Here is a 27,487-nt window from a genome sequence, read left to right as displayed (position 1 = left end):
CTTGTACATTTTCTTTTCTTTTCTCTGCTTTGCCGCTTCTCTCATGAGTCTGTAAACTTCTTCGGCGGCCTGTTGCTTTAAATATTGCCGCCTTGAAGGTTTATGGGATACAAATATCACCTCTCCTTTCATAAAGTATGGTAAGGAGAAACGCATATAAAGGTGGGTAAAAGGTTGCATCGAGGAACCTTTCCTAAGCATTTTTAGAATTCAAACAACCTTTCCTCCAAGTATTTCCGGGTCATCTTGTTAGGAAAGAAGAGAATCCATAGAGGCCCTAAAGCTACCCTGCCATAACAACAACCTAACATTTAAATAAAAAGTCAAAGACATAGACAGAAGTTGCATTGTTAATTTATTAATTTGCATTAGACATTTTTTGACAAACATTAAAGTGATTCGCTTTCAAATAAAAACATCAAAAAAGGTTTTAGCATAGCCTGAGCGTAACGGTGGGCGTCTTTTGGGTCGTTTCCATCATTTAAACTCCTATGTTGGCCCGTCTCTTGCGAGCTGGCAGCCGGGCCGCCCGGTCGCAGTCGGTCTTTCCGCAGCTGCACTCCTCCACGTGGACGTAGGTGTACGGCACCAGGTCTCCGTTCAGACACTCCAGCTCCACCGTGCGGTTGCTGAAGCGCGACTCCCGGCAGCACGCGCACGTGTGCTCCAAACCGGCGGCCTTTTCCTCGTACCTAAAATGGCCAAATGGAAACATAACCGTGAGGGTTAGCCTATGGGTCAGGAGGCGGGGCTAGTGATTAGGGTGCTTGCCCCCCAGCCAAAAGGACCAGGTTTTGATACCCCTAATGTCCAATCCAATCTGTGTAGACAGCTATGAGCGAAATGCCTTACTCCTATCTGCTCCTGAATTGCATGAATACAAGTGTTGGTCGCCGCGGATACGAGAGTTGGACAAATAGCTAAACAATATTTTGAGAATTTAACCCTAACTGATGGTAATTTTAATTTAATATATGGAATTTGTGAGCAAAGTCTGTTTTACATAGTTTTGATAGGGCAATATGTAAAGCGTCTTAGAGTACCATATTAAGCGCTATATAAATGTCATTTATTATTCTCATTATTAAAGTATCATTGAAGTGGCGTTACCTGGCGAAGGTGTTGCAGGACCCCTCACAATAGGGCATGTCAACGTCCTCCCGGGCCTGGCACCCGTTGTGCGTGATCCGCTGTCTCATAGAGCCTCGCTTACACCCCTTGTCCATCTGCACGCCTTGTTTCACAGAGGGGCCCCAGAGGGGTTATCTCCATGCCTCAGCCAACTCATCAGAAGGGACATGGCACATCGTAACTAAGCTTGTGCAAACAGTGGCGTCATACTCACAGATCTTACAGCAGCCATTTGCAGCCGTCTGAACCGTATCCTAAAGAGTACAGAGAGAACATTAGTCCAAACCATTCCCAGGATGAGGCTTCAATGGGACTTATTTCAGCTGGTGGGCCTTTTACAATACTTACTATAGTGTGATGTTCAGATTTCATCGAGACTCGGCACCCCCTCCCCACCCTCCTTCTTATTGCATGTTGTACGTCCTGGCACTTAATGTATGCACTTATTGTATGTTGTACGTCCTGGCACTTAATGTACGCACTTATTGTATGTTGTAGTTCCTGGCACTTAATGTACGCACTTATTTTATGTTGTACGTCCTGGCACTTAATGTACGCACTTATTGTATGTTGTAGTTCCTGGCACTTAATGTACGCACTTATTTTATGTCGTACTTAGTTATAGTCCTTACAATTATGTCGCATCTCATCCTAACTATCTTTGTTGTATACAGGGAATGGGTTAACCTAGAGATTGTTAGTGCTTGGCACTTGGTTTTATGATAATCATTAACGTACCGACAGCGATATATTGTTGTTTCTCCTTCTTCTGATAAATGTACTTATAGTAAGTCGGTTTGGACAGAAGCGTCTGCTAAACGCCCTACATGTAAATGTAAATATAATGATTTTCAATCTATGACGGATTGCAGTGAATGTGCCTTCAGCTGTACTCACAGGGTAACAGTTGCTCTGCTGGAAGTGCGGACACACCGTGTTGGACATGATTGTTGTGAGCGTCTCTCCAATCTTCACACAAGTATAAGACTCACACATGTTCCCCGGTGGGGACCACTTTTCTCCTTCCTATACGCACACACACCCACATGACCACGCACACATACACAAACATACACACACACGCGGGAGCCCAAAGACACATGCAGACACATACACACACACACACACACACACACACACACACACACACACACACACACACACACACACACACACACACACACACACACACACACACACACACACACACACACACACGTACAAAAGGTGATGGTTTAGAGGGACACTGTTTCCTCATCTGTGTACGACATTGATCATTTGTGGGCAGTAAAACCTTGACCTTAAGCAGCTCCTGTGTTATGTTTCTGTCGACAACACAGTGGGTCTGCAGGCACCTCCCACAACACTCCTCAAGGCTCTTGTCTGAAACGTACTTGTATCCCTGCAAACAGAACAAGACACATCCTTCTCTGCAAAGAGGACTATAGAAAACATTGACATAACGTTACAGGTGCATATATGGAGAGAGGGAGAGGGAGAGAGAGAGAGAGAGAGACTTACCAGACCACAGTTCTGGTCACATGCCAGCATCTCACAGGTTATCTCTCGCAGACCTGAATCTTTTATCACCTGCCCGGAACAAGTGCAGTTCTGACACTTGACAACTGGGATTTGGGAACCGACCTGGAGAGGGAATAGACACTTCACAATCACACACAGGAGCAGATGTCTACAGTACATCCTAATAAGCTGTACTCCAATTGATTACCTGGTATTCCATTTCTTTGTGCACACAAACCGCTTTAGGCACTGGGAAACAATGGGGAACAAATGTAGTCAATAGAAAACCAAAGCAATGGAAGCATTGTCCTCCGTGTTGGGGTATGTATTGAAGATGTAAAACAACGACCAGTCAAGGTCAATGAATATGACACACTTACAGCAATGCCGCGTCGGGCAACAATGTCCCGTTGGCACAGAGACTTCTGGTATGTATCCAACATTGCAGCTCAGGTTGCCGACTGGACAAGTGCTGCTGTCACATTCTACAAAAAGTAGTGAAGAAGAAGTACATTAGAAAAACTCAGTGTTAATCCGGTATGAAAATGGACAGCGTTATGTATCCCTTTCACTGGTGTGTCTTACGGCAAACATAGTGAAGACAACATCTGTCTGCTGGCTGGGTTTGATTCACCAGTATGAACCCTGGTTTGGTGCAGCTTTCCGTTGGAATTGCAGGGCAGTCTTTGGGCTTGCATGTCACAGACTTGGTGGATTCCTCGCAAATGCAAGTTTGGCAGTTTTGATCAAATGTCTCATTAAACTGTAAGCAAAGGACACAAATGGGATTTGCATCAATGCATCATATTTCAGAAAATAAAGAATTTCACTTCAGGAACTTAAGGATTATTTTTTGCTCACCTCGCGGGGAACGCCCTCTGAATCCAAACATCCTACAGGAACACACGCAGCGTATGAGAGCAGCGTGGCTGGCAGTTTATGATCAGGGAAATGCTAACCTGGGTATATACTATACTGTCAAACTTACCACATTTATCAACACATATGTTTGACTCCTTGTTGAAGAGCTTCATGCCATCAGGACAAAAGCACCCCTCAGTGGTAAAGTTCATTTGAGTTTCGCCAGGTCTGTGACACACAAAGGTTTGAATGGGTGGGTGTGTTCACCTTCGGCATCAATTAAAAAAGACTATTGACAAACACATTCAGATGTGTATGCTATGTTATTTCAATATGATCAAATCAATCATTGATTGACAATGGCATTGATTGACAATGGCATGGTCGATTATTTATTGATTGCTATTGAAACATATGCTCCACAGTCAATCCATGTTTTAATGAAATCGTACTTGTCTTCACAGGTTTGCTGCTCTGCAGGACCACATGGTTTATAGACTTTGTCTGCTGGGCAGTTACTGGCTGCGTCGGAAAAAAGAGAGAAACGATATCAGGAAAAGCGTCCTAGCTAAACCGTCTGGACAGTTTGTCTTTGTCACGGTTGCACAATCATGCTAGTGTGCCCTTACGACACAGAGAGGTGTGATTCCTCCAGTACAGGCAGACCCCGGCCTGTGCACAGGCGGCAGCGTACACCTGCAAGCTGGTGCACTGCACCACTGGGTTGGCGACATGGCAGCTATCGAAGACGCAACCCTGGTAGAATTTGTCCGGTGAGACGATGGCATGGCATGCTTCGAATAGACTGCGGGGAGAAGGGGCACAACCCAAGAGAGATGCTTAGGATCCGCCGGCCTCATTTTATCTGACAGACAGGGCTAGGGTAGGTCAATTCAAATTCACTTGATTTACAATGGATAGTATATCAATGAATGAAGCATAACTGTTGTACAGGATGCACGTACCTGCCCAGAAGAACTCCACACACAGAGTCTGGTTTGCATGTGGTTAGTGGCAGTGGGGGTAAGGGCGAATCGGTTGGTATTACGGATGGAGCATGGCAGGATGGCTTGTGCAAGTCTTCCACAAGATAGAAGTCAGCCATTACTTCACAATTCTGTATCAGCTGGCCTCCAGGCAACATACAATCATCAGCCTCGTTGTTGTTGCATGTTCCTGTAAATATAAAACTTAGAATGTGCGACCCAACTCCAGATGTACCATATCGGTGCTTGGGGTTAGGGGATCCTTACCACAATGCCCCTTTGTGTTGTTGACGAATTCCCGAGGTGGCAGGCTTATACTAAATCCTGTAATTCCAAATGTGATGACCACTTGCAGAGTAGGGATCTCCAAGATCAAGGACAATCCAGTGCTAAGTACCTTTATCCCTTGATGGTAATAAGGCACTTTTACAGTCACTCCGCTACTGAGAACCTATGTTAAAAACAAATGTAAGAAAAGCATCATTAGGTAAAACCTTGAAGAGTCTTCTCAGGTGAAACAAATTCTGGCTCCTGTTTACATTTATATCCATGGATAAATGTGTATTTTTACCTCCATCTTGGCTGCTCCCATAAGGTTATGACTCTTGAGAGTGATTACTTGTGAGCGATACGACACGATAATTGAGCGAGGACAAGAAACGTCTTCGCCGGCCTCACAGTACACATTGTCTACAATAACCTTCAAATTATGCTTTGGTGTGATCTCTTCCATTAAGACATATGTGCAGTTTCCTTGATAACTGTAGAAGACGCCATCAAACGTAATGTAATGTGGGTCTCCCCAGCCTTCACATTCACCTGCAACAACACACAGAAAATGTATTTTTCTTATCAAGCATTGGTGAAGCAGGAAATGAGTAGAGTCAAGAGTTCCTACGTAAAAAGGCTTGTCATGGAACTCACATGGGCATGTGTAATACTTGCAGCATCCGTATTCATCGTCTATAAGAACTGGTTTCTTTCCACTGGCACAGGGGATTTCTTCCAGTGGGGGGCATACATATGGTACTATTTCAATCGTTGTGTTCTCAATGCATTTGGCCATTATGCAATCACACAGCACAAATGTCTCGTTTTGCTGACACCAAAAAAGATGAGAGGGAAAGGGTCAAAGAATCATAAATAAATATATAGCGCATGAGTCTGAAAACAAAGATGTGAAAACTGTATCCCTGTGTTCGGAGAAATTGTTATGTTGTTATGAACTGGATGCAAGACCGTCCTTACCAATAGATCCCACTCGGGGCAGGTGGGAGGAGGTGGGATTGTTGGAGGGGAAGGTGTTGATGAGGGTGTAGAGTTGCAAGGTTCTGTTTGGTTTTGAAGTTCGCAAATAGCCGAACATATCATGCTGAGACAAATCCCTGATCCAATATGTTTCCTGTCGTATATTGTCTCACCTGAAAGATACAAAGTAAGAATCAACTAACTTAATTAACTCAATCCAAGGATTGTATCAAAGGAGTGTCAATCAAATGTTGCTCTTTATAAAAATATAAAGCTACAATGAATGTTCATGCATTTTCATTCATGCAATGTAAAATAGATGAACTATAAAATATACAAATAAAGAACACAAACGGTTCCTCCCTCATCATTCCCTTCTGTAGAAGAGAGCAATGCCAGAATGTTTACAATATACAAGCAGCATTTTCTTACCAGGTTTATAATGCTTGCCATCAACAATACAGACACATCCTGTAGTTGTAGTTGGGATGTTTACAGTGGTGGTACTGAGGACAACGGTGTATGTTGTTTCAGTAGTACTTGAGGCAGTAGGGATTACAACCCGCTCCGTAGTTGGACCGGTGGTAGTTGTTACAATGCCAGTAACAATTGACTCGTGTGTTGTGATGACGGTTGGAGTGGTGGTTGGTTCAGTCGCGGAACTACTCGTCATAGTTGTCTGAGGTGTAGTAGGTGATGTCGTGACAACAGGGGTTGGTGTTACAATTGTTGTACTTGGTGGTGCAGTTGTCGTTGTAGATGTAGTTGTTGAGATGACAGTTGGAGAGGTGGTGGGTTCAGTTGTGGTACCTCTTGTAGTTAGAGGTGTAGTAGGTGAAGTGATAACGGGGGTTGATGTTGCAACAGTTGAACTGGGTGGTACAGCGGGTGTTGTAGTGGATGTAGTCGTTGAGATGACCGTTGGAGTAGGTGGAGTAGTTGTTGAAACAGGTGGACTTGTTGTCTCTGTAGTTGTTACTACGGTTGCAGTTGGTTCAGTCGTGGAACTACTTGTCGTAGTTGTTTTAGGTGTAGTAGTTGATGTCGTGACAACAGTGGTTGGTGTTACAACAGGTGTACTTGGTGGAGCAGTTGTTGTAGATGTAGTTGTTGGAGTAGTGGTTGGTTCAGTCGTGGAACTACTTGTCGTAGTTGTTTTAGGTGTAGTAGTTGATGTCGTGACAACAGTGGTTGGTGTTACAACAGGTGTACTTGGTGGAGCAGTTGTTGTAGATGTCGTTGTTGGAGTAGTGGTTGGTTCAGTCGTGGAACTACTTGTCGTAGTTGTTTTAGGTGTAGTAGTTGATGTCGTGACAACAGTGGTTGGTGTTACAACAGGTGTACTTGGTGGAGCAGTTGTTGTAGATGTCGTTGTTGGAGTAGTGGTTGGTTCAGTCGTGGAACTACTTGTCGTAGTTGTTTTAGGTGTAGTAGTTGATGTCGTGACAACAGTGGTTGGTGTTACAACAGGTGTACTTGGTGGAGCAGTTGTTGTAGATGTCGTTGTTGGAGTAGTGGTTGGTTCAGTCGTGGAACTACTTGTCGTAGTTGTTTTAGGTGTAGTAGTTGATGTCGTGACAACAGTGGTTGGTGTTACAACAGGTGTACTTGGTGGAGCAGTTGTTGTAGATGTCGTTGTTGGAGTAGTGGTTGGTTCAGTCGTGGAACTACTTGTCGTAGTTGTTTTAGGTGTAGTAGTTGATGTCGTGACAACAGTGGTTGGTGTTACAACAGGTGTACTTGGTGGAGCAGTTGTTGTAGATGTCGTTGTTGGAGTAGTGGTTGGTTCAGTCGTGGAACTACTTGTCGTAGTTGTTTTAGGTGTAGTAGTTGATGTCGTGACAACAGTGGTTGATGTTACAACAGGTGTACTTGGTGGAGCAGTTGTTGTAGATGTCGTTGTTGGAGTAGTGGTTGGTTCAGTCGTGGAACTACTTGTCGTAGTTGTTTTAGGTGTAGTAGTTGATGTCGTGACAACAGTGGTTGGTGTTACAACAGGTGTACTTGGTGGAGCAGTTGTTGTAGATGTCGTTGTTGGAGTAGTGGTTGGTTCAGTCGTGGAACTACTTGTCGTAGTTGTTTTAGGTGTAGTAGTTGATGTCGTGACAACAGTGGTTGGTGTTACAACAGGTGTACTTGGTGGAGCAGTTGTTGTAGATGTCGTTGTTGGAGTAGTGGTTGGTTCAGTCGTGGAACTACTTGTCGTAGTTGTTTTAGGTGTAGTAGTTGATGTCGTGACAACAGTGGTTGGTGTTACAACAGGTGTACTTGGTGGAGCAGTTGTTGTAGATGTCGTTGTTGGAGTAGTGGTTGGTTCAGTCGTGGAACTACTTGTCGTAGTTGTTTTAGGTGTAGTAGTTGATGTCGTGACAACAGTGGTTGGTGTTACAACAGGTGTACTTGGTGGAGCAGTTGTTGTAGATGTCGTTGTTGGAGTAGTGGTTGGTTCAGTCGTGGAACTACTTGTCGTAGTTGTTTTAGGTGTAGTAGTTGATGTCGTGACAACAGTGGTTGGTGTTACAACAGGTGTACTTGGTGGAGCAGTTGTTGTAGATGTCGTTGTTGGAGTAGTGGTTGGTTCAGTCGTGGAACTACTTGTCGTAGTTGTTTTAGGTGTAGTAGTTGATGTTGTGACAACAGTGGTTGGTGTTACAACAGGTGTACTTGGTGGAGCAGTTGTTGTAGATGTCGTTGTTGGAGTAGTGGTTGGTTCAGTCGTGGAACTACTTGTCGTAGTTGTTTTAGGTGTAGTAGTTGATGTCGTGACAACAGTGGTTGGTGTTACAACAGGTCTACTTGGTGGAGCAGTTGTTGTAGATGTAGTTGTTGGAGTAGTGGTTGGTTCAGTCGTGGAACTACTTGTCGTAGTTGTTTTAGGTGTAGTAGTTGATGTCGTGACAACAGTGGTTGGTGTTACAACAGGTGTACTTGGTGGAGCAGTTGTTGTAGATGTCGTTGTTGGAGTAGTGGTTGGTTCAGTCGTGGAACTACTTGTCGTAGTTGTTTTAGGTGTAGTAGTTGATGTCGTGACAACAGTGGTTGGTGTTACAACAGGTGTACTTTGTGGAGCAGTTGCTGTAGATGTCGTTGTTGGAGTAGTGGTTGGTTCAGTCGTGGTACTCCTTGTCGATTGAGGTGTAGTAGGTGATGTGCATGGCACACAACATTCCACCTTGATCTGGTAGTTAAAGCACTTGTAAGGTCGGCTATCCTGATCCTTCTTTTTGCATATCAAACCATAGTCGATATCACAAGAGACAACTTGTCCCGTTTCCTTGACAAAGTCTTCAAAGCTTTTATCAGGAACACTTTCCGATCTGCATGTAATGTTCCTTGGTTTTTGACATATCTTCTCTCCACTGTTTGTAATGTTCTCGTACGTTTCCCAGTCACTGCCGTCCGTACTGCTGTCCACATCAAACCATTTTGTCCATTCACACTCTTCCTCGCAGGGGGTCGTTGAGGGGATTCCGGTTGTTCCTTCAGTTGTGGTGGATGGAGTTGTCGTAACTGAGGTTGTTTCTTGTGTGGGAGTCGTAGTTGTCGTGCCAACAGTGGTTGGTGTTACAACAGGTGTACTTGGTGGAGCAGTTGTTGTAGATGCCGTTGTTGGAGTAGTGGTTGGTTCAGTCGTGGAACTACTTGTCGTAGTTGTTTTAGGTGTAGTAGTTGATGTCGTGACAACAGTGGTTGGTGTTACAACAGGTGTACTTGGTGGAGCAGTTGTTGTAGATGCCGTTGTTGGAGTAGTGGTTGGTTCAGTCGTGGAACTACTTGTCGTAGTTGTTTTAGGTGTAGTAGTTGATGTCGTGACAACAGTGGTTGGTGTTACAACAGGTGTACTTGGTGGAGCAGTTGTTGTAGATGTCGTTGTTGGAGTAGTGGTTGGTTCAGTCGTGGAACTACTTGTCGTAGTTGTTTGAGGTGTAGCAGTTGAGGTCGTGACAACAGTGGTTGGTGTTACAACTGGTGTACTTGGTGGAGCAGTTGTTGTAGATGTAGTTGTTGAGATGACAGTTGGAGTAGTGGTTGGTTTCGTTGCGGTACTTCTTGTAGTTTGAGGTGTAGTAGGTGATGTTGGGACAACAGGGGTTGGTGTTACAACAGGTGTACTTGGTGGAGCAGTTGTTGTAGATGTCGTTGTTGGAGTTGTGGTTGGTTCAGTCGTGGAACTACTTGTCGTAGTTGTTTTAGGTGTAGTAGTTGACGTCGTGACAACAGTGGTTGGTGTTGCTGGTGATGATGTTGGTGTTGTAGTTGAGGTAATGAATGCTGTTGTTGTTGTGGATATTATTGGTTCGGGAGTTGGACAGGGATCATTTGTCTCTATCACTTTTCCATTTTTGCAAATAGCATAATAGCACATTCCTAAATTGTCCGTCACATTGTAAATGACATCATTGTCATTGTAATATGTTCCATTGTAAATGCATCCATCACAGCTCTCGACACATATTCCTTTATCTTCATCAAATATGGGCTTATCTTCTGGGCACACAGGGTAACAGCCTGTAAGAAAAAACAGAATTAAAAGGCTATTATTGACATATTCAGAGAGTTCCTCTGTCATATTGTTGTTGGGATTATGTTGGCAAAATCATGATTTATTTTCAAAAAAATGCATTTCCTAGTGACATTTTGTCACCTTAAGTATTTTTTTCATCCGATTTATGCCCTTCAATTTAACATTTGCCTTACGAAAGGCTAATGTACGAAGGCAAGCCAACAGGCTTTCAAAAGGTTTCCTACCTTCCAGGTTTGGTATTGAATTGTTGCATCCGTGTGGATTCCGGCAGGTCTCGTAACAAGGTTCATGGCAAGGCTTGTAGTGCCACTCACATAATTCCCCTTCATTGTAGTAGTCACAAAATACGGCTAAGTGGGAAAAACCAAACAAGATGTTATCAGAGGTTTGTGTTTTACCCAGTGTGTCCTTGGTTCTATTGATTTGCAATAACAACAATTACAACCACAAAGTTTTACCCCGGAAGTGTTTTCCTCATTAGTAAGCGTTAACTTACGGCATATTTCCGGGGTTCTCCAGGCAACGCACACACTGACTTCATTACAAGCCTGGGCGTAGGCTGCAACTGCTGTGCAGAAGCACTCGCAGTCTCCTCCACTGTCGCAGGCGCACGAGTCTTTTACACAGTTTTCATAAAACGGAATAGGATTCACCTGTGCAGGCATTCAAAAGTAAGTGATGGTAATATTTGTTTTGGAGTTGAAATTTGGAAACAATGTCAAAATGATCATGCAGGAAACAAAAAATATATATTTTGACCAACCTTTTTGTGGCAGTCGTGGAAGGTGACGCTCTTTATAATGCTACACTGTATCTGGGCCCAGTTGTGGCGATGGGGCTGCAGCACACAAGAATCAGCGCTTGCTTCGGCATCCAGGCAAGAGCTTAAAGCCTTCCAGCTGTTTGCAAACTCAAGGGGGCTGCTCACTACCATCTGACTCTGGGTAGTGAAGTCATTCTGGACATCTCCATTAAAGTCTCCACAAAGACCGCAAACCCCCGCCTTTAGAGTAGAAATACAGACATTAATAAAAATAAATTATTTTCTTATTTTGTTGTATTGTTGTCTGCATCATTAAATGTACAGCCATCAAAAATAAATCAGCCACTTTACATTATGCACTACAAAATGAACACACAAAAAGAAAACTAAAAAATTCATATCGTCTAATCTTAATTTAGAATACTCATTTGTATCTTTGTCATTTTTATCTAAAAGGTATTATGACTGAAGCAAAATCAAAAAGCTCTGATGTTAAACAGCTAAACAGTTTGTACTCCACAGCCCTAACTAAAGTGCTACTCACACTGTGCTGTGGTTCCATAAGGATCCGGATGGTGGTTTTGCGGTCCCATAGAACTGTGATCCCGAGTGAAGCTTCTACAGCCAGATACATCCCAACAGGTCTGATTGTGTACTTGATCTCAGAGCCCATCGCCAGATCCAATATTTCATATTTTCCCTTTGCTAATTTAATTTCTTTATTCTGGAATAAGCAATATAACATCAGTACAAATAGTTATCCTCTCAAGTGTATTCACCACATCTGATGCTATTTTGAGACACAGTCATCTTAACATAAATATGTTTGCAATGAGGACCTACCCCCAGCTGAATCCTGACAGATTTGGAGCAGGTGGTGCCAGTAGTTCCACATGGTATATTTTCTGTAATAACCCGGAAAATGTCCTCTACCGATTTGTTGCCACATGTGTTCTTAAAAAAATAATTGAACATCACAACTACGTAAACATCAATGCTTGTGTTTACAGAGAATCCCCACGATACAGAGTAGAGTACAACATTAAAGTCCAGAGTTTTATCTCATGCAAGCAACAACCATATATTAGCACATAATTGCTCATGAATAATGTCTTATTACAATAATTTAGCGGGTTAAATAAGACAAGTTGATCATAGACGTTCATAGAGTTATTTTACTCCATTACACTCCTAGTCCTAACGGCATGCAGCATTGGAGTCTAAATTTATACTGAAACAAAGTAGGAGCAAAAGAACAAGAAACAATCTTTGTGTTTGTATGCATGATTTTACCTGGATGGCCACGTAGGCGCATTGCCCCTGAAAGCCATATGTTCTCTGATCAAAGGTTCTGTAATGACCACTACCATAAATGATGCAAGTCCCTGGGCATTTCTTCTCCGTACACTCCCATTTCCCCTTTCGACATGTACTGTGGGATAGAGGTCGAAAGATGGTCATTTAATAGTTTAGACTAAGCACATTAGATATTTTCTTGAAAGATAAAAAAAAAAACATATCAGGCTCATCATACCAGGTGTTGCACTGATCTTTGATTTCAGAGCCAGAAGCGTAGAGGGTGCGATCATGTTCGCATGGACATTCATGTTCCTTCACACAGGAGCCCTTGCCATCATCAAGGAGACCACTGGGGCATTGACAGCCGGATTCACATTCTGTTAAGTACTGGGATCATTGAAACCAATAAAAATCACGGTTCATCACAATCGCTGATGATTCCTTTCTGATGATCAATGTATTATTATTTATTTTTCCAGGACCCGGGATATTGAAATCAATGGAAAAAGTGTTAGTTGAAATGTTGTATTGCTTTCAACCAGGTCCTTAAAATCTCATGTGAACAAGAGTTAGGGTGCACTCAGACTAGGCCATCTGGCCGTGGCCGTGGCCGTTTTCACACCTAACCGTGCTCAAATCTGCCAGTGTGAGTGTGGCCGATCTCTGACAGGATTCTCATGGTGTTCTCAGTTGCTAAAGCTTAAGATGAAGAATAGTACTCACACAACTATCACTCTCTGTGTTTCTACATGTCCGAGCACACTGCACGCCCACATCTCGGACGTCTGTGCTCGAACAGTTAAGGTAGACTTTTGGAGTCGGACAGGCTTTGAAAAAACATAAAAATTAGACTTAACATACAGGTGAAATCAAACAGAAACACACACACACACACACACACACACACACACACACACACACACACACACACAAAAGTACAGACATACAACACATACAATTTAATGAATAATTAAGAAGCCACACAAATATGTCTACAAGCGTACCTTGTGATGATGTCTTCCAAGTACGACAGTGAAGCTTGCCATTGGAGCACAAACTAAGAAAAAAAGTGTTATTTTAATCATCTCCAACTTTCACAAATAATAATCCACAACCTTCTGATACTTTTCTTTGTTTGAAGTCTTTGCCAACAGGAAAAATAAGAAACTATTGAACAGTCAACAACAGGAGGGCAGATGCATACTAAGACGAATGGATTTTGATGAGAAATTAGTTCACAACTAACCAGTGTTGCTCTTTGATGCTTATTGATTTGCCTGGCTTTATGTGGACTCCATTGTGATAGCAGGGGCATTTGTTCATGGGCACACAGGCACCGTGTTCCTCCTGATACGTCCCCTCAGGGCAGGAGCAGCCGTCCACAGGCAGGAAGTCAGAGGTGCAGCTCTGCTGCTCTGAGCTCAGCTGCCTGCATGTCCACTGGCAGCGCTGCAGCTTGTAAGAGAAGCTTTGGCTTTCCGGGCAGCCCCTTGTGTATTTATCTGGTAAATATTGTTTTTAGAATGTAATTATGTGAATAAACTTGTGGTAACGGTATTATGAATACCGTTCTGACGGTAGACCACACATCGTGTCCTTAAGCTCTTACCACAGACGTTCACCCTCCAATCGCTCAGGAAAACTCCTTTCGAAGCACAAGCTCGTGCGTAGGAGGAGAAAACGGCACACATGCAGTCTTCGGTTTTCTCACAGTTACATGTGGCGTAGATGCATCTCTGATGAAGACAACACATTGTTAATGCTATCACAATGGCCGCAACATAAATTGAATCTAATTGATAGATAAACCTGCTGTATTGTTGTATAATACCTTGTGGTACAGTTCTGGATCGACCATTGCATGACAGTTTGTAAATGGGCCGTCTGGACGTGTTAACATCGAGCACCAATGTTCAGCATATCGCTCTGCAGGAAGATTCAAATTATTATTATAAATATTATTATTTGGAAACAAAAACTGACACTATCAGTGTGGATGTTTATCTGGTTGGGATTATGTATCAATCACAGAACCAAAGTCAAAGCTGGCTGACTGCAAACGTTCTATGTTCCTGAAGGCTAGCAGAGACAGCTCGGCTAATAACCAACACAGCGTACCGTTCTCCACACTGACGGAACAGGGGCTTTCCAGACGTTCATCTCTCTCCGGGCAGGTAGGGCTAGACTTCCAGGAATTCCCAAAAGAGGATGCAGTGCCTTCCACAATCCCTTGAGGTGTCTTCATATCATCGGACAGCACCATGTTATAGTTTCCACATAAACCTGAATCAGAGGAAGCAGTTTCGATGGATTAAATGAAAATGAATGGATGACTAGAAGGGTGGACAGAATATGATGTGCAATTTCTGTAGGCAGTAGTTATGAATGTTATTGTCTGAATCATAACCATCTCAAAAGCAGTGTGAGTGACAAAAACAACATGTACAATTATGATGCATCACATGAAGCTATATTATAGATTAGAATTGAGCAAGCCTCAGATTAGCCATGTGTTGATTTACCTCGTGTCTTTGTTTTGTAGCTCTGTTCAAGGGTCACATAGACCTGCAGGAGCGGAACGTGCTGGACCTGAATCTGTAACCCAAACCTGGTCTGGAGCAGGATGTGGAAGGACGATGCCTGGAATATGTTGATGTCGCCTACAAGTCAAGAGAAATGTGCAAAATTAGCGCAAAATGAGTACAATAATGATAGAATTGAACCAATTTAAAACACTGTTCAGCTAGTTATCGTTTTTCACCATTATCTAACCTGTGTTGTATGGCAAGCTGATGATCTGCATGTTGTGCCTCACTTTTCCATCTGCAGAGAACGCTAGCTTCTGCACAAATATCATGGTATGACCAAAATGACAATCATACATTATCATTCACAGGTCAAATGTTATTCTTTATCCAACAGCCTCCATCCAGATTAAATAATAAGTAGCAGCACTCACGTTGTTTTTGTCATTGTTCAGTAGGACCTTCACACTCTTCAGACAAGTGTCAAACTCCTGGCTCACACATGGGACCAGCTGTACCATGATGGTGAACTTGGGGCTGGTATCATTCTGCATCCCACATAGTATGAGTACATTCAAAGGACCATCAATTAATGAAATGCAAAAAAGAAAAGTAATTTAAAACAGTCTAATGTCAAATATAATGATTTTAGATTAAAAAATTCTCATTTCAAATATAAAATGACAAGTTGCACATGAGCTAACTTTTACCTTGCTTTCGGCCAGTATGTAGTCGCAATCCCCATGGAAAATGTAGGCTTTCCCATCAAAAGTAGTCACATGGGAACCCTCTTCCACTGCGCAAGTAGCCGGACTGGGAAGACTCTTACAGTCCCATCTTCCCTCATAGCATAAACTTGGAAAAGCAAAAGTATTTGAGATTGTCAGTGGTGGACAGTACCAAAGTACAAGTAATTCGTTACTGTACTTAAGTAACTTTTTAGCGTATCTGTTCTTTACTTGAGTATCATTATTTTGTGAGACTTTATACTTTTACTCAACTGCATTTCATAGGGGGAAAATCTTACTTTTTACTCCACTACATTCCAAAAACCTGTTGTTCCTTTCAACGTTCCTTTCACGACATGCATGCGTGACCATAGACACAGCTAACCATTGCGGGCATCGTGGAGCCTAAACAACGTCAATGTTTATCCTAGAAACACCTTGTCAAGCCTAAACGGTTACGTTATGCTTTAAAATTATTAATCGATTGGAGATATGATTGTTATAGATCGGGCGTTTGTCTGTGGGGACCCCCGTTTATATGGCTAGAGGCTAGGTGCTTTCTACATATCCAGGTGTACTCCCGGTAGAAGCTAAATCCCTAAAACAATAGCCGCGTTTACATCAACACATCTGATCCGATTAGAAGTGGAAGAAAAGCTCAATCGGAATAGAAAAGGATCATATAAATGCCTCAATTGGAATACAATTCTCTGATCGGAATACAATTCTATGCGGGATAGAAAAGCTGGTGCCCTGTCGGGGCTTATTTTCCCGATAATGACCGGCGTTCTGTACAACAATTCGCTTTAACATATCATATAAATCAGGACCAACATAACGGTTGTGTGCGACATACATATGAACGTACGCTTACCACTTTTGTAAATGCCATATATACGGTAAATTCAGATTGCATGATAGGAATAGATCTATTCCAATTAGAAATCTAATCGGATCAGAAGTGTCCATGTAAACGCGGCTAATGTCCAATAGTAATTAGGGGCGAGGGAGGGACATTAGATCTGTCACTCAAACCTTTGTGCCAGTCATAAGGAGATTTGATTCATGATGTTTAGTCAAGCTGGTATTGACTGTAAGGGGGATGTTCTTTAAGTTCTTGTATGATTATTTCAAGTTGAATTTCTACTTAAATGAAAGATTATTTTCTGCATAACTATTTTGAGGGGTGTTTGAGTTTAGCTTATGTACCAAACATACATTTTCTGTGGCTTTGTCCCTGCGCACACACACACACACACACACACACACACACACACACACACACACACACACACACACACACACACACACACACACACACACACACACACACACACACAGACACGCACACACACACACACACACCATTTAACATATAACATCTATGTGACTTTACTGAAACAAACTAAAAAATATATTCAACCTCACTTTGCACAACAGCACAAACCACATTTTCTGCAGGAAATGTATTTTCTAGTTTCAAATGACATCAGTATCAGATATCACAAATAGAAAACATTGTATTAAGAGTGTTTTTAGTGTTTCTTTTAACCTTAAATGATTTGACTGACTGTATAAAGGACATAGTAAGACATTGGAACTACATTCCACCAAATTATTTTTCCTTTTGATACTTAAGTACATTTGAAGCCAAGTACTTTTATACTTTTACCAGAGTAATTTTTTACACTAGGCATCTCAACTTTTACTTTTTTAGCACTTCGTCCACCACTGGAGATTGTTAACAAAACCACATAGCATAGGGCCATGCCCTATACATTTGAATTGCCCCAATAACGTTCAAGATTAACTTTCAGTTACCATTCTTCACTATCCTGTCGGTAAACTTCCCCGGAGTTGTAGATTTTATCGTGTTTACACTGGCATTCAGTCTGGCTGACACAACCTCTCTGTGAAATGTTGTCCCACACCGTTCCTGAAACACAGGGAAGTCACAATTGTAGGGGAAAGCATCTTACAAATAGATATATTTTCTGATAATAAAGGGTAAAGGTGGCTTACCCGCAGGACAAAAGCAGCCATCCATTTTGTGGTCCTCACAGAGCGAGCTGATGTCTGAGACCGTGCAGCTAGCCATGCATGGAGAGCCACTCTCTTCATACACCATGTTGAAGGGGCACATCTTAGCTGTAAGGGAAATAAAGGTGTTATATGTTGTATTCATAATAAGGTGATTGAGAGTTCAACCTTTGCTTCTGGAAAATGAAATTAAATTAAAGTGATTCAATTCAATGTTTTTTTTTGTGTTACTGCAAGGATGAATATTGTACCGCAGAACTGGGGCGTCCTCCAGCTGGGCGGCTGACCCCCGGCATGGGAACACTGGCGGGAGAACTCTGCCAGTGTGCTGCAGACGCAGAAGTCATTGGTGCTATTGCCACATCCACACATGTCCTGCACACAGGCCTGGGTGTATGGGGCCGGGTCCACCAGCGATGCACAAGAGCTCCAGGCTTCAGAGTGGATCACCTTTTTGCATATTGGGCGCTAAGGGGTATTATTGGAAGAAAGTTTGTAAATATTTTTTATTTATTTTTTCCTGGACCCTAGTTTATGTACTGACAATCAACCAACTTATTTTTGTAAACATACAAATTCCTTGCAGGGGACCTCAACCGCCTGGTCTTCTAGTTCCGGGTATTCTAGGTCCTGGGCGTCCAGCTCCTGCTCTTCCTCCTCGTAGGGGTCCTCACACTCATCGTTCGGTCGATGGACTCTCTGTCCATTGCCAAACTCAATGGGGTTGATTTTGCGATCTAAAGGTGATTTGCAGAATTAGATGCCAAACACATATACATACAAGAACAAAATATAATATTATTTTAGGCCTACGCATGTGCACTAGGTCAATTAGATGAACTAAATCATAATGAACAAATAACAAACGGACCGTGGTAAATGAATTCATTGTAGACTGGAACGCCATTGAAATCCCCACAAAGGCCACAAGTGCGGTTATGATAATCAGAATCCAGCTCCACCTAATAAAGACATACAAAGGAATTGTTTGAATCATATTAGAAACACAAACATTAAGTGTCTTCCCCACTAAGTATAAATAAAACACTGTTAACACACTAAATGTAAATAATTAGTCCTTTCTGTCTTACCATCACAGCATCATCACCATTCCACATTACAACCAGGCCGACCTTGGCCTGGAGCTTGGTGTAAACCGCATTCCGTTCGAGTTGAATCCCCGCATTTAAGTACGGCAAGTTGATACTATAGGAAAGAGTAAATGTTTGTTCATGTTTTCTTTTACATTTATGAATAAATATGATGTTGGAGAAAGAAAACAAAGTCCAGTAAACCGTTTCCAATAAACAATTGTGGGACGGTTTGTGTTTGACCCTCAGATTTGGTGCTTCTCAGCAGCAGTCTCAGCGAGTGGGACACTCACAGATCACCGTTCAATGAGACAGCCCTCTTAGTCAAATGGAACACAAGGTCGTTGATGGTGACAACCAGCTCGTTGACCGTGGGGTGGCCGTCTACCAAGCTCTTCTGGATGTGCACTGAGAATTCTCTGTACATCTCGTGGCAGTCGGACACCAGGTTGTATCCACACAAGCCGGGGAACTGGTACACGTCCCCGTCAAACGTCTTGAAGTGGTGCCGGCCCCAGGTGCTGCAGATGCTGTTGACATGGTTGAGAGCTGTGGAGGCAAAGTGAGAGAGAAAATACTTTGGGCACCGTTGTTCTACACCCGGCTGGTTCTTCATCAGTGACCAATATTTGAGCTAAAGTCAGAAAAAAAACATTATTTACAAAGCATTTTTATCCAGATAAAATGTTCTGGATTGACGATAGTTGATGCTTAAAATGAATTCAAGAAGAGTAGAATGTGTAAATATCGTTACATCACAAATTATTAAAAATCTTACCCTGTCTTGCTTCGACATTGGCGATGTTGGTAACTGACAGTGCCAGGAAACACAACCAAAAGTGAGTCCACGTCATCCTTCCCACTATGGGATTGCCAAGAAGATATTTAACATGCTGGTCCCTGATGGCCTCTTTATATTGAGATTGCAATATTTTGCCCCCACCCCTTTCAGGGTTATTTTAGATTATTTGCTGGGGCATAGAGCAAATAGATAGTCATGGACCAGAAGCCCTGACCATTGAATGCATGTGTGCGCGCGCGCGCGTGCGTGCGTGCGTGCGTGCGTGCGTGCGTGCGTGCGTGCGTGCGTGCGTGCGTGCGTGCGTGCGTGCGTGCGTGCGTGCGTGCGTGCGTGCGTGCGTGCGTGCGTGCGTGCGTGCGTGCGTGCGTGCGTGCGTGCGTGCGTGCGTGCGTGCGTGCGTGCGTGCGTGCGTGCGTGCGTGCGTGCGTGCGTGCGTGCGTGCGTGCGTGCGTGCGTGCGTGCGTGCGTGCGTGCGTGCGTGCGTGCGTGCGTGCGTGCGTGCGTGCGTGCGTGCGTGCGTGCGTGCGTGCGTGCGTGCGTGCGTGCGTGCGTGCGTGCGTGCGTGCGTGCGTGCGTGCGTGCGTGCGTGCGTGCGTGCGTGCGTGCGTGCGTGCAGTTGTAAAATGTTTGTACAGAATATGGTGTCAAACATGATGTGCAATACAATACAAATAAGAGCAGTGTGATCATATGTAGGGCGAAGGGAGATAAGGACCTCCACTTTCCACAATGTTATTTTTCTGGGGAAGAGCTTTGTGTTTGTTATAAAGTTAAGTACCTCGGGCACTTTATAACAGATCAAATGTCTGACGATGACGACAGTATAAGACAGTGTCGTACATTATATGCCCAAGCCAATATGTTGGCAAGAAAATTTCATCGGTGTTCTGATAATGTTAAAATTAGAGCTGTCAGTTAAACTCGTTATTAACGACGTTAACGCAAAGCAATTTTAACAGCGTTAATAGTTTTTAATGCGCGATTACCGCAAATTACTAATTTATTTTTTTAATTTTTTTGGGCTCAAAACAAAGAAGCAGTAGCCTGACTGCTATGTTCAAGGCGTATCTTTGTATGTCCATCGTTTAATTGCATTATAGGCTTTTTTTTTGTACCGTCCTGTTTTGATCAGTATATGCCAATGTTGTTATCAATAAAAAAACATTTGCACAAGGCAAGCCGATGCACTTCTCCATGTTGATAAGAGCATTAAAATGAGAAAAATTAATGGGACAAAGAATTCAAGGGATATTTAGCATTGAAAATAATAATATTAATTGCGATTAATCGTGAGTTAACTATGGCATTAATGCGATTTATCGTGATTAAATATTTTAATCGCTTGACAGCCCTAGTTAAAATATGTCTCTTTAGAGCATATTGCACTCCCCTGTAAACTGCCCCCTTATGGGGTAAGTTCAAAAAATCAAGTATGCACAGACTACAGGTTGCTTACAACGATTGTTTTAGGATCTTACTTAAAAGACCTAGGTAGAGTAGTGCAAGTGAGCTATTTGTGAATGCAGGAGTTAACACCTTACAAGCTTTATTGAGGAACCATATGTACAGATGTATCTGTCGCCTGAGTAACTCAAAGAATGAAGTCATAATGCTGCTGTCGAACCCAAGTTATAGCGCACTACGCTACCAGTCATACCTTTGGAGGCATTGGTATAAGTGCCTTTTATAATTGGTCGTTATGTTTTCATTCTTTCATTCTCATTCTTATTTGATGAGGCCTTTATATGTTAAAGAGTGAAACAAATACAAATATAGCTGCGAGCAGCAATGTGGGTGTCAAGCATAATCGGACTCGGTAGGCTAATTATGCCGGATGGACGTAATCGGCCAGAGGGTCATGACGACCGTCTCGGAAATCGGCAATACCGACAGCCGGTGGGTTGAGTAATTGGGAAAAGGACCCCACCTAGAGGTAAGGGCGCAATACAGTCTGCCTGACAGAAGAAATGTCACAAATACATGGGGGTATTCGGAACAATATCGCTAAAAGGGACACAATGTAAACAAGCATCCGTTCTGGAGGTGGTTCGTGAAGCATCTAATCCAGTGGGAATTGCAGTTTATATTGTAGGTGGGCGGAATGGTAAATATAGTCATTGTTGCATTATACATTAAGTACCGCTTGTCGCCACACGAGTGCAGTGTCTACCCATTAATGAGCGCCACTCGAGTTTGATTGGCTGTCACGGCCAAACGGTTTTGAATCTGAGAAAGCGGTTTGATTTGTTTGTTCAGCTTGGTCGGAAGATCATACATGCCAAGTTTCATGAAGATTGGACATAATTTGTGGCCTGTGGAAATTTTCAACTGATTTTGACAACTTTCAACATGGTGGCCAAGTTCTGATGTTGCAATGAGAAATAATTTATAAGCTATATAAGGAGGTCTGGCAGTATCTTCAGACATTAAAAATAAGTTTGAAATGTACTCATGTGAAGAGAGAGGAGTTAAAACACGTCTTCATTAATTATAGCGCCCCCTAGAGGTCAATGGTCACCAAATTCATTGAGTGTCCCCATGATGATGTTATGGGTCTATGTATCAAGTTTGGTTATGATATGTCAAAGGGCTGCTGAGATATTGGCGTGTTTCCGGTTTGGCGGCTTCGCGGTCGAATATCATTGGCTGTCGCGGACTTTTCTGCAAGAAATAATATACTAGCTATACGGGGAGGTCTAATAGTATCACTAGACATTGAAAATAAGTTTTAAATGTACTCATGTGAAGAGAGAGGAGTCAAAACACATCGACATTAATAACAGCGCCCCCTAGAGGTCAAATGTCACCAAATTCATTCCGTGTCACCGTGATTCGGTCATGGGTCTCTCTACCAAGGTTGGTTATTATAGGCCAAAGAACTGCTGAGATATGGGCTTACATCCGGTTTGGCGGCTTGGCCGCCAAATTTGATTGGCTGTAGCGGGCAAACGGTTTTGAATTTGACAAATGTATTCGATGTTTTGTATCAAACATGGCCAGAAGATCATGTGTACCGAGTTTCGAGATGTTTGGACAAGATTTGTGATAGAAGTAGCATTTTGAGGGTTTTTGACATAAACCAAGATGGCGGACATATACGTCATGGCGCAATGACGTCATAGGGTGTTTTGAACTGGGCTTGGTTCAAGGAATCCAATGATACCTGGTTTGTGAAAATTGGTCGAATAGGTCGAAAGTTATGAACATGAATGCATGCCCAACTTTGACCTGTTGGTGGCGCTAGAGCTGTTGGGCTAGCGACCTGAGATTGGGTTAATGGGCTAATGGGGCTGTCCTGAAGCAGTGTGCCAAATTTCACAACTTTTCGCCAAGCGGTTCTATGGGCTGCCATTGACTTCCACTTAGGTAAAATAATAATAATAATAATAATAAATATAGCTGCGAGCAGCAATGTGGGTGTCAAGCATAATCGGACTCGGTAGGCTAATTCTGCCGGATGGACGCAATCGGCCAGGGGGCTACATGACGACCGCCTCGGAAATCGGCAATACCGACAGCCGGTGGGATGAGTAAATGGGAAAAGGACCCCACCTAGAGGTAAGGGCGCAATACAGTCTGCCTGACAGAACAAATGTCACAAATACATAGGGGTATTCGGAACAATATCCCTAAAAGAGACACAATGTAAACAAGCATCCGTTCTGGAGGTAGTTCGTGAAGCATCGAATCCAGTGGGAATTGCAGTTTATATTGTAGGTGGGAAGAATGGTAAATATAGTCATTGTTGCATTATACATTAAGTACCGCTTGTCGCCACACGAGTGCAGTGTCTACCCATTAATGAGCGCCACCCGAGTTTGATTGGCTGTCACGGCCAAACGGTTTTGAATCTGCAAAAGCGGTTTGATATGTTTGTTCAGCTTGGTCGGAAGATCATATATGCCAAGTTTCATGAAGATTGGACATAATTTGTGGCCTGTGGAAATTTTCAACTGATTTTGACAACTTTCAACATGGCGGCCAAGTTCTGATGTTGCAATGAGAAATAATTTATAAACTATATAAGGAGGTCTGGCAGTATCTTCAGACATTAAGAATAAGTTTGAAATGTACTCATGTGAAGAGAGAGGAGTTAAAACACGTCGTCATTAATAACAGCGCCCCCTAGGGGTCAATGGTCACCAAATTCATTGAGTGTCACCATGATGATGTTATGGGTCTATGTATCAAGTTTGGTTATAATATGTCAAAGGGCTGCAGAGAAATTGGCATGTTTCCGGTTTGGCGGCTTCGCGGTCGAATATCATTGGCTGTCGCGGTTATTTCTGCAATAAGTAATATATGAGCTATATGGGGAGGTCTGATAGTATCACTAGACATTGAAAATAAGTTTTAAATATACTCATGTGAAGAGAGAGGAGTCAAAACACATCGACATTAATAACAGCGCCCCCTAGAGGTCAAAGGTCACCAAATTCATTCAGTGTAACCTTTCTGGGGTCATGGGTCTATATACCAAGGTTGGTTATGATATGTTAAAGCGCTGCTGAGATATGGGCTTACATCCGGTTTGGCGGCAACGCCTTCAAATTTGATTGGCTGTAGCGGGCAAACTGTTTTGAATTTGACAAATCCATTCGATGTTCTGTATCAAGCATGGCCATAAGATCATGTGTGCCAAGTTTCGAGATGATTGGACAAGATTTGTGATAGAAGTAGCATTTAGAGGGTTTTCGACATAAACCAAGATGACGGACATATACGTCATGGCGCAATGACGTCATAGGGTGTTTTGAACTGGGCTTGGTTCAAGGAATCCAATGATACCTGGTTTGTGAAAATTGGTCGAATAGGTCGAAAGTTATGAACATGAATGCATGCCCAACTTTGACCTGTTGGTGGCGCTAGAGCTGTTGGGCTAGCGACCTGAGATTCGCTCAATGGGCTAATGGGGCTGTCCTGAACCAGTGTGCCAAATTTCACAACTTTTCGCCAAGCGGTTCTATGGGCTTCCATTGACTCCCATTGAAGGATAATAATAATAAATATAGCTGCGAGCAGCAATGTGGGTGTCAAGCATAATCGGACTCGGTAGGCTAATTCTGCCGGATGGACGCAATCGGCCAGGGGGCTACATGAGGACCGCCTCGGAAATCGGCAATACCGACAGCCGGTGGGATGAGTAAATGGGAAAAGGACCCCACCTAGAGGTAAGGACGCAATACAGTCTGCCTGACAGAACAAATGTCACAAATACATAGGGGTATTCGGAACAATATCCCTGAAAGAGACACAATGTAAACAAGCATCCGTTCTGGAGGTAGTTCGTGAAGCATCGAATCCAGTGGGAATTGCAGTTTATATTGTAGGTGGGCGGAATGGTAAATATAGTCATTGTTGCATTATACATTAAGTACCGCTTGTCGCCACACGAGTGCAGCGTCTACCCATCAATGAGCGCCACTCGAGTGCAGTGTCTACCCATTAATTAGCGCCGTCATGTTTGATTGGCTGTCACGGCCAAACGGTTTTGAATTTGAGAAAGCTGTTTAATACATTTGTTCAGCTTGGTCGGAAGATCATATATGCCAAGTTTCATGAAGATTGGACATAATATGTGGCCTGTGGAAATTTACAACTGATTTTGACAACTTTCAACATGGCGGCCAAGTTCTGATGTTGCAATGAGAAGTAATTAATAAGCTATATAAGGAGGTCTGGCAGTATCCTCAGACATTAAAAATAAGTTTGAAATGTACTCATGTGAAGAGAGAGGAGTTAAAACACGTCTTCATTAATTATAGCGCCCCCTACGGGTCAATGGTCATTAAATTCATTGAGTGTCCCCATGATAATGTTATGGGTCTATGTATCAAGTTTGGTTATGATATGTCAAAGGGCTGCTGAGATATTGGCGTGTTTCCGGTTTGGGGGGTTTGCGGTTGAATATCATTGGCTTTCGCGGATATTTCTGCAAGAAGTAATATATGAGCTATATAAGGAGGTCTGATAGTATCACCAGACATTGAAAATAAGTTTTAAATACACGCATGTGAAGAGAGAGGAGTCAAAACACATCGACATTAATAACAGCGCCCCCTAGAGGTCAATGGTCACCAAATTCAATCAGTGTCACCTTTATGGGGTCATGGGTCTATGTAACAAGGGTGGTTATGATATGTCAAAGGGCTGCTGAGATATGGGCTTACATCCGGTTTGGCGGCTATGCCGCCAAATTTGATTGGCTGTAGCGGGCAAACGGTTTTGAATTTGACAAATCTATTCAATGTTTTGTATCAAACATGGCCAGAAGATCATGTCTACCAAGTTTTGAGATGATTGGACCAGATTTGTGATAGAAGTAGCATTTTGAGGGTTTTTGACATAAACCAAGATGGCGGACATATACGTCATGGCGCAATGACGTCATAGGGTGATTTGAACTGGGCTTGGTTCAAGGAATCCAATGATACCTGGTTTGTGAAAATTGGTCGAATAGGTCGAAAGTTATGAACAAGAATGCATGCCCAACTTTGACCTGTTGGTGGCGCTAGAGCTGTTGGGCTAGCGACCTGAGATTCGCTCAATGGGCTAATGGGGCTGTCCTGAACCAGTGTGCCAAATTTCACAACTTTTCGCCAAGCGGTTCTATGGGCTGCCATTGACTCCCATTGAAGGATAATAATAATAATAATAATAATAATAATAATAGGAATTCGTACAATAACAATAGGTTGTCTCGCAACAAAGTTGCTTGACACCCAAATATAGCTGCGAGCAGCAATGTGGGTGTCAAGCATAATGGGACTCGGTAGGCTAATTCTGCCGGATGGACGTAATCGGCCAGAGGGTCATGACGACCGTCTCGGAAATCGGCAATACCGACAGCCGGTGGGTTGAGTAATTGGGAAAAGGACCCCACCTAGAGGTAAGGGCGCAATACGGTCTGCCTGACAGAACAAATGTCACAAATACATAGGGGTATTCGAAACAATATCCCTAAAAGAGACACAATGTAAACAAGCATCCGTTCTGGAGGTAGTTCGTGAAGCATCGAATCCAGTGGGAATTGCAGTTTATATTGTAAGTCGGCGTAATGGTAAATATAGTCATTGTTGTAGTATACATTAAGTACCGCTTGTCGCCACACGAGTGCAGTGTCTAACCATTAATGAGCGTTGTCAAGTTTGATTGGCTGTCACGGCCAAACGGTTTTGAATTTGAGAAAGCTGTTTGATACATTTGTTCAACTTGGTCTGAAGATCATATATGCCAAGTTCCATGAAGATTGGACATAATTTGCGGCCTGTGGAAATTTACAACTGATTTTGACAACTTTCAACATGGCGGCCAAGTTCTGATGTTGCAATGAGAAATAATTAATAAGCTATATAAGGAGGTCTGGCAGTATCCTCAGACATTAAAAATAAGTTTGAAATGTACTCATGTGAAGAGAGAGGAGTTAAAACACGTCTTCATTAATTATAGCGCCCCCTACGGGTCAATGGTCATTAAATTCATTGAGTGTCCCCATGATGATGTTATGGGTCTATGTATCAAGTTTGGTTATGATATGTCAAAGGGCTGCTGAGATATTGGCGTGTTTCCGGTTTGGGGGCTTCGCGGTCGAATATCATTGGCTGTCGCGGATATTTCTGCAAGAAATAATATACTAGCTATACGGGGAGGTCTGTTAGTATCACTAGACATTGAAAATAAGTTTTACATGTACTCATGTGAAGAGAGAGGAGTCAAAACACATCGACATTAATAACAGCGCCCCCTAGAGGTCAAAGGTCACCAAATTCATTCAGTGTAACCTTTATGGGGTCATGGGTCTATGTAACAAGGGTGGTTATGATATGTCAAAGGGCTGCTGAGATATGGGCTTACATCCGGTTTGGCGGCTATGCCGCCAAATTTGATTGGCTGTAGCGGGCAAACGGTCTTGAATTTGACAAATCTATTCAATGTTTTGTATCAAACATGGCCAGAAGATCATGTGT

General features: G+C 42.9%; 1 protein-coding gene across 1 annotated transcript; it reads right to left on the bottom strand.

Annotated features, from left to right (window-relative positions):
* Positions 1 to 338: 338 nt before the first annotated feature.
* Positions 339 to 19,588, bottom strand: LOC132467543 (mucin-2-like). Its single transcript, XM_060064881.1, has 45 exons — positions 19,497 to 19,588; positions 19,012 to 19,267; positions 18,719 to 18,833; positions 18,499 to 18,589; positions 18,201 to 18,364; positions 17,879 to 18,095; positions 17,610 to 17,735; positions 17,409 to 17,523; positions 15,570 to 15,714; positions 15,294 to 15,407; positions 15,107 to 15,176; positions 14,857 to 14,994; positions 14,453 to 14,617; positions 14,166 to 14,260; positions 13,944 to 14,070; positions 13,581 to 13,836; positions 13,339 to 13,391; positions 13,058 to 13,161; positions 12,570 to 12,721; positions 12,329 to 12,467; positions 11,879 to 11,989; positions 11,580 to 11,759; positions 11,036 to 11,275; positions 10,769 to 10,925; positions 10,497 to 10,622; positions 10,058 to 10,256; positions 6,180 to 9,559; positions 5,748 to 5,920; positions 5,424 to 5,598; positions 5,071 to 5,318; positions 4,767 to 4,950; positions 4,479 to 4,689; positions 4,143 to 4,318; positions 3,966 to 4,035; positions 3,641 to 3,741; positions 3,514 to 3,545; positions 3,238 to 3,415; positions 3,033 to 3,137; positions 2,861 to 2,901; positions 2,653 to 2,775; positions 2,432 to 2,533; positions 2,029 to 2,157; positions 1,346 to 1,385; positions 1,111 to 1,234; positions 339 to 692 (listed from the first exon to the last, which is right to left on the bottom strand). The coding sequence occupies exons 1-45, from the start codon at positions 19,570 to 19,572 to the stop codon at positions 482 to 484; spliced, it is 9,534 nt and encodes a 3,177-aa protein (XP_059920864.1). The 5' UTR covers positions 19,573 to 19,588; the 3' UTR covers positions 339 to 481.
* Positions 19,589 to 27,487: the final 7,899 nt, after the last annotated feature.

Source organism: Gadus macrocephalus, chromosome 11 (genome assembly GCF_031168955.1).
Source record: "Gadus macrocephalus chromosome 11, ASM3116895v1".
In the NCBI taxonomy this organism is placed as follows: Eukaryota; Metazoa; Chordata; class Actinopteri; order Gadiformes; family Gadidae; genus Gadus; species Gadus macrocephalus.
Note: the sequence above shows the minus strand (reverse complement) of the source record. Positions and strands in the feature narration are given on the sequence as shown.

Bases quoted from the DNA above. Each gene is read 5' to 3' on its own strand.
- LOC132467543 (XM_060064881.1), bottom strand. From the start codon at position 19,572: ATGACGTGGACTCACTTTTGGTTGTGTTTCCTGGCACTGTCAGTTACC. The intron at 10,926-11,035 runs GTTGGTCAAAAT...ATGCCTGCACAG, and splicing joins TCCACGACTGCCACAAAAAG to GTGAATCCTATTCCGTTTTA. The intron at 10,623-10,768 runs GTAAGTTAACGC...TTTCCCACTTAG, and splicing joins GAGAACCCCGGAAATATGCC to CCGTATTTTGTGACTACTAC.